The sequence below is a fragment of the Monopterus albus genome, unplaced genomic scaffold (genome assembly GCF_001952655.1).
Source record: "Monopterus albus unplaced genomic scaffold, M_albus_1.0 scaffold14.1, whole genome shotgun sequence".
In the NCBI taxonomy this organism is placed as follows: Eukaryota; Metazoa; Chordata; class Actinopteri; order Synbranchiformes; family Synbranchidae; genus Monopterus; species Monopterus albus.
Genome location: NW_018127894.1, coordinates 2,302,971 through 2,310,610, shown reverse-complemented (window position 1 = coordinate 2,310,610; position 7,640 = coordinate 2,302,971). Strand labels below are relative to the sequence as shown.

At 40.3% G+C, this 7,640-nt stretch overlaps 1 protein-coding gene across 1 annotated transcript in view; it reads right to left on the bottom strand.

Annotated features, from left to right (window-relative positions):
* Positions 1-7,640, bottom strand: part of mfsd14a2 (major facilitator superfamily domain containing 14A2) — a 23,944-nt gene that overhangs the window by 8,606 nt on the left and 7,698 nt on the right. The window contains exons 4-8 of the mRNA XM_020591550.1: positions 6,822-6,884; positions 5,281-5,408; positions 3,415-3,529; positions 2,943-3,161; positions 1,771-1,884 (exon numbers count right to left, since the gene is read on the bottom strand). Of these exons, the coding sequence (XP_020447206.1) occupies positions 1,771-1,884; positions 2,943-3,161; positions 3,415-3,529; positions 5,281-5,408; positions 6,822-6,884 (639 nt within the window). The remainder of the gene's footprint in view (positions 1-1,770; positions 1,885-2,942; positions 3,162-3,414; positions 3,530-5,280; positions 5,409-6,821; positions 6,885-7,640) is intronic.

Genomic DNA, 7,640 nt, shown 5'->3' with positions numbered 1-7,640 from the left:
GAGAGAGAGAGGATGAGTGTAAACTGTGAGATGTCTGTTGAGAGGACTGAGAAGTTGGACTGAAGTCTATAAACCAACAGAGTTATGTTTGAGATAGAGGAACATGTCACAGTGATGGATACGCCTCAGTGTGAACAGTGACTGAGATAGAGCTGTAAAAAGTTAGGCCCGACAAGGCCCGAGCCCGACAAGTACATTTTTGATTGACAGCCCGAACCCGTTTATAGCCCGACATTATTCAAAGAATAATTAAGCGCGCGCACGCAGCTTGTTTTAAGAGAACGTTACATTTCTTGCATTTTACATACACTGGGTCATTGTTCTCATTATGCACATGTTCAAAATGTTACCACACCTCAAACTTAGCTGCTGCTGGTGTAACCAAAAAATATACGCCAGAGGCAAGCCTTTGTTTCACCTCATCCATCTTCGTTCTTCGCAATGCATCTTTCTCGCGCTAATTGAAACGCATCACGTGACCACTCATTTAACGCGCGAATGATCTGTAGAAGAAGGGGGGCGAAAATAGGGACTAGAAATTCAGAGGATCGTAGGTTCGAATCCCGTGCTGGTAAAAATGAAACTGGCCATACCATTGTCGAAGGACGGACGTCCCGGGCTCATTGACGATGAGGTTGAGCTGCTGTAGATCTTTTGCCGTTAAAATTTAATGTGCAGCGTTCTGTGTGTATGCAGATGCTTCGCTGTTAATTGGAGGTAAACATTTGACTGTCTAATTTCGAGTTCATGTAGACTACTTTCTCTAGCTTTAGCGAGAGTTTAATGATAGCGTGTAACGTTACAATGCAGAGTGAAAGAACTAATACAAATGCTAATATTCACACCTTACAGCTGCTGTCTTAAAACACCATATATCAAATTAGGACGTTTGTCAGAGGAAAAAAAACAAGATTTTTTTTTTAAGCAGGGGATCTCATATCTTCTCTAACCTCCTTCCTTACCTTTACCACAGGTAACCCTCTGCTTTCTTCATCACTCCTTTCTCTCTTCTACCGTGTCTTCAGCTTGCTGGTTTGTGGAGGACATGTGGTGCTAGTTCGTTTATATTGAAAGAGAAAACTAATAAGAGGATATATATTTTTCAGTATGAAATTTATTATGCATTAACGTATCAAAATTAACATGTGCACATGGAGCCTATCTGTTTAGGATAAACACCTCAGACTTAGCTGCTGCTGGTGTAACCAAAAAATATACGCCAGAGGCAAGCCTTTGTTTCACCTCATCCATCTTCGTTCTTCGCAATGCATCTTTCTTGCACTAATTGAAACGCATCACGTGACCACTCATTTAATGCGCGAGCCTGAGCCCGGCCTGAGTAAAAATGATAGAAATTAAGCGCGACCCCGTCGGGCAGGGTTCGGGCTAAGAATTACAGCTCTAATCTGGCTACCTGTGTTTTAAAATACACAGGGTTTCCTGTGTTAGCATTTTGCTGAGACACCTAATGAATTTGCTGGATTCATTCTTCCACTGAAACAGGTGGCTCAGCAAACCTGCCGATTCCAACTTAAATCAGTGAAGGTGAAAGTGTGTGCTCAGCAAAGTTCCCCTTGTAGCACTGAGATTATTCCTTGAGCTTTCCAGTAGCATTTTCAGTTTATTAGTAACACAAATGGCAAAAATATAATGCCATTAGAATCAATGAGCAAGTGTTAATCACAAATAGTAGTCTTAAACCACAACTTAACAAGAATTTATGTATTCATTTTACCAGAGACATGGTAGCAAGTGTACATGACATGTTACCTGTCTGAGATAAAGGAAAAAGCTGGAGTACTGGCCCGCCTCGGGGAGGTAGGAGAGAAACACTGTGATACAGATGAGAAGCACCGTGGAGTCCTGGCCCACTTTACGCAGAGACTGCCCAAGAGAACAGCGAGAACAACTGAACATATGCCCAGAATTTCAAACATGAACAATATCAGTGGCATTTGTGATACACCGATTTATACACATTTCTTATTTAATAAGCCCTGAGCCACAATGGCACCTCTGCGGCCCAGTGTCTTGCCATAAACACTTCAGTTAGCTGTCTTCCAATACAAAATGTGCTACTGATACAGTGTCTGAATGAAAGGACCAGATCACCGTCTTAAAACAAACCCATGCCCATGTTTACATTGAAACTGGTTTTTCTTGCTGTTACCTTTCTTCCTGTTCATACTGGTAATTTAAATAGTCCCTCCTAACATGAATGTTTTCGGATTTAGCAAAAGCCCTCATTTCAAGGCAGAAATATGTTATACAAAATGTCTGAGTAATGAGATCTCTGCAATCTGAATTAAGTCAGATAGCGCCCAAATATACAGGAGGAAGAGTAACAGGAAAATGACTAACACACTAACTTTGAAGGATAGTTGACTGTTCTGCCTGAGACTGCTGAAGCCTCATTAATTTCAATTCAACTTTTGAATTTATGTTTGCACAGAATGAGGACTATGGATTTATCACCTCACACATTTATGCATCACAAATGTTACTGTAATAGAGTACAGTTGCTTTCTCTTATGAAAAAGCAATTCCTAAAGCTTCAGCAGTTCGCTCTTTTTAAAATTCACCAATTAGAAATAAAGGAATGTGGCTATACATCCTTGTGCAGCTCTGCAGGAACAAATGATTAAAAGAAAAGACTGTTCAGTGAGCAATTTGTGATCAGCTTGCCCTTGCACATAATTTACATCACCAGTAAGTGTGTTTCCAGCACGAGGGCCTTTGCTAAATCCGAAAACATTCAATTACACAGTTCATTTTACTTTGAAAAAGCTTGAACTTTAGACAAATGTTTTTATTCAAACCAAAGCACTAATAGCTGATAAAACACTGTATTCAACAGCTGTTTAGCTTGATATAACCTGTGTAAAATACTGGGTCACAACTGACTAAAAATGATCAATAGAGAGGATTGTGTTTTCACTCACGGCAAAAGGATCTGCCTGTTCCCAAGAGATGGGTGCTCCCCATGATGCTGGCCTCATCTTCTCTGGCAGAGACTCTGGTACAGCTACTAGGATGAAGCAGATATCAAGGAGGGCGATTGCCGTGGCCAGAATCACCACCAAGGTGTCACCATAGTTGTCAGACAGATACGCGCCGATTGCCGGGCTGGTGACCAGACTAGCCGCAAAGGTAGCCGATACCTGAAAGGAGAGAACAAGCACAGCTGAGGTGAGCAAAAAGTGAAGTGATCAGTTTTCCTTCCATGCAGTTTTCAAATCAACTGTTCTGGCCCAGGTTGTAATGCTGTTCATATTTTCTTGCTGTACTGACCACTGATGTGGTGAAGGACTTTGTCAGAGTTTAGGCAAAGGTACAAATACAGGGATGATTCTTCCGTTTATGCACATATTAAACAGGAGCATGACAATCAGTTCTGGTGAACTATCTCCTCACCAAACCGTATGCTGTGCTCCTCTCGTGCTCCTGCGTGATGTCGGCCACATAAGCAAAGATCACAGAGAAGGTGACAGCAAAGACACCAGACATGGAGATGACTGCAAAGTACCACCTGAAAGAAGAAGATAGTTTGGCAGGTCAGCACAAACTAAAATGACTACAACCTCTTTAAACTGCAATTCAGTACAAGAAACCTGCATAAAGGCCATCTTTGTGGACTTTATTAGGCTTTACTTTAAAACAAACCTACTTCCCAAGATGTTGCCTCCTATAAACCCAACATGAAACTGATGTGGATGCCAGCCTTATCAGCGCATACAGTATGCTTTGGGAATGCCCAAATGTTCACTATTAGACTAAAATCTCCCAATCTCTGTCATCAGATCTAACTCTAGTGGTTTTGGGGATTAAAGCTTCCAATATCAAGTTGTTAAATAATCAATATAATTTGATTTCCTTTGACTCTACCACCAACCTAACAACCCCCTTGGCTCTGTTGAAGAATCAGACACTTCCAGCTACAAAACATTCAATTTTCAATAAGGGGGAATGTGAATAAGTTTAATTCAATCCGATTATCTTTCACAGACTTTTCAAAAACATGAGCTCATTATCTATTTTTAAAGATACAACAAATCCTAGGGCATCAATTTTTGTCGTTTTTCTTTTCTATTGTACGTTTAAATACGTAGGTGCAGTAGATTCTCAGAAAGCAAACAAGACCCAGCATTCATGATATGCACGCTCTTAAGGCTGTGCAATTGGGCAATTAGTTGAAAGGGGTGTGTTCAAAAAAATAGCAGTGTCTGCCGTTGACTGTACAAACACAAAACTATGTTGTACAAATGTTTTTGTTTCTAGGATTTAGCAATCCTGTGAATCACTAAACTAATATTTAGTTGTATGACCACAGTTTTTTATAACTGCTTCACATCTGTGTGGCATGGAGTCAACCAACTTGTGGCACCTTTCAGCTGTTATTCCACTCCATGATTCTTTAACAACATTCCACAATTCATTTACATTTCTTGGTTTTGCTTCAGAAACAGCATTTTTGATATCACCCCACAAGTTCTCGATTGGATTAAGGTCCGGGGATTGGGCTGGCCACTCCATAACATTAATTTTGTTGGTTTGGAACCAAGACTTTGCTCGTTTACTAGTGTGTTTGGGGTCATTGTCTTGTTGAAACAACCATTTCAAGGGCATGTCCTCTTCGGCATAAGGCAACATGACCTCTTCAAGTATTTTGACATATGCAAACTGATCCATGATCCCTGGTATGCGATAAATAGGCCCAACACCATAGTAGGAGAAACATGCCCATATCATGATGCTTGCACCACCATGCTTCACTGTCTTCACTGTGTACTGTGGCTTGAATTCAGAGTTTGGGGGTCGTCTCACAAACTGTCTGTGGCCCTTGGACCCAAAAAGAACAATTTTACTCTCATCAGTCCACAAAATGTTCCTCCATTTCTCTTTAGGCCAGTTGACGTGTTCTTTGGCAAATTGTAACCTCACTGATTGAATGCCACGCTGCTATTTTTTTTAACACACCCCTTTCAACTAATTGCCCAATTGCACAGCCTTAAGAGCGTGCATATCATGAATTCTAGGTCTTGTTTGTTTTCTGAGAATCTACTGCACCTACTGGTAACTTGTTTGCCATGTAGCAATAAAAAATATACTAAAAACCTGGATTATTCTGGTTAGTCACATTGTACTGCTATTATTTTGAACAATACTGTAATAGTATTTGCAATAGTAGTATTTTGCACTTCATAATGTATCAAAACCCTAATAATCTGAATTCAAAATCCTGACTCTACACTGTGAGAGGTTCAACCCTGCGGCACTCACCATGGGCTGATCTTCATCAGTGGAATGGGTGCACATGTGAAGAAGACCGTTAGCAGCAGGAAGGACTTGCGTCCCCATACGTCTGACAATGCACCAATCAGTGGAGCACTCAGAAATGACAACAGGCCCTGGAAGAGTAGGGCATGAACTAATGTTAAATAAAGAAGGAAGAAAATGTTTAGATGTATTTGTTGAACAGGCAACTGTCTATGCACGATACTACCCCTTTTGCTAAAACTTGTGGAAAAATTAATCTGAGTCACATCTTTAAAGTGCACTAATTTTAGCTGTGGCTGCTGAGTGTGTCCTCTAAAGCCACAGTGACACAAAGGCAACCAACAGCTTCACAACAGTTTCTATTGTCTGGACAGTTAAAAGTCCAGTAAACAGCTTGTTAAGTCTAATAACGACAAGCTGTTGTAGCTGGCATAGTGGATCAAAAAAGATTTTTCTACTCTAAAGAAAGCGTTGAAACCTGAGAAAACATGACAGTGACGAAGCACCTAAGGCCGGCTGGTGTGAGGTGTGGTCCAAAGTAAAACCTTAGGCAGACCTACTGACTGACACATGGCAAGAACGGAGATCATCTCTAAAGTGCTATGTTGCTAACAGAAGAAACTAATGGTCAAAATAATTGTTTGTCCTGTAACAATAAAATAATTTTGTCAGTGTGAGAAATTTGTTTTGTCTTTTTTGTACTGACAAAGCATAGTCAGTTGTCATAATCAATGGTTCCTGACAGCCAACCACTGATTTATCAACACAGTTTAACTGAACTCTTGACTGGAGAGTAATGATTTTTTTTTAAATCACAGAATAACAAAGCTTGTGGTGTTAACATCACAACAGTTGCAAACAAAATTAAATTTAAAATCATAACCAGATGTGTTCTCCAGCTATCTTTAGAAACATGCTCTCGTCCCCAGCTACTGTCAGGGGGCATTTGAGGCACTTCACCCTCAAAAGGTGCTTCAGCAGAGCTTTTCCTGTGGCCAGTTGGGGAACCGGTTATAGTTCCTGGACAGCCTGCAGGTGTTCACATGCAAGTGAATCAAGCAGGGTGTCACTGAACAAGAGTACACCTGCTCAGCAAATCTTCCATGAGTAAATAAAAGCAAGTCCAACTCGCTGTGCTGAAGAAGGATGTTTAGCCGACAGCATCCGCAGTACTACAAACACAAAGCGCATGATGGCTGACTGCATGGTTTTATGTGACCAGAAAAAAAGAAACGTATATTTTACTTATGAATTTGATTTATCTATATCACTGTCACAAGCTGCAGAAGCACAAATAAGGCAAAAAACTGTATTACTGCTTATTTATTTCTTGTGAATATTACTCCACAGTACACGCAAATGTTTTCCTGACCCTTCTTTTAAAGTTATTACATTTAAAAAAAAACATATAAAGATACTGGTTGCCATTGTGATACCATAAATAATAAGACTAAAGAGTGGGGGACTGTGTCTTGTCAATTTTCATGCGTTACTGGAAAGCTGCTGAGAGACAGAATGTCGAACCTTGCTATGCTGTTTCCTACCTTGACACCATGTATGAGCCCATTCATCAGGAATGTGTGTTGGGGGAATGTCTGGTGTAATACCTGGAGAACACAGATTAACACCAGATGAAATCACTTTGTCCAAGGAGTTTGCATCACACCTTAAACAGTGAAGTAGGGTGGTTTTGATATTTTCAGTGTTAAACTAAAGTTACTGCATTGTACAAAAAAAGTCTCTTAACACAACAAGTGACAGAGGCCTGAAATCAAGAAAATAAACCACAAATTCAAACATGGTAGGCCTATGGAAATGGATATGAAAAAAATACAAATATCACACATATTAAATACAAGCATTTTCAAGTTCTTGCACTCCTCCAGTAGCCATGGCTCTCGCTACCAACTGCTTTAATATGCCCCTTTTACATGAACACAAATACACTGTCTCTGCAGGTGTGTTCCAAAACCCAACTGGCACGGTGCTGGTTGTGCCAGCTAGGCTCGGTCACCTTTCATTTTAACTACACTATGTAACAAGTGGCATGCTGGCCATGTTCCATTCGGATCATGGATCAACCGTGATTCGTCCCAACCCTAGTACTGGGGCAAAAATTAGCCACACTAAAAACATATAAAAAGAAAAATTATCAGAAGGGAAAGACTATAAAGTTGGTGTTGATTTGTTAACATCTGACAGATTATTTCATACTTCTAGCTGTTTTTGAACAGTGAGTTCAAAAGCTGATGAAGTCTATACTAGACATAGCCATGGTTACAGCTGTCATTCACAGTTATCATCAGACTGCATGACTGAGCACTTTTACCTGTTGTACACTGTGCATTTTTCACTCTAGTATG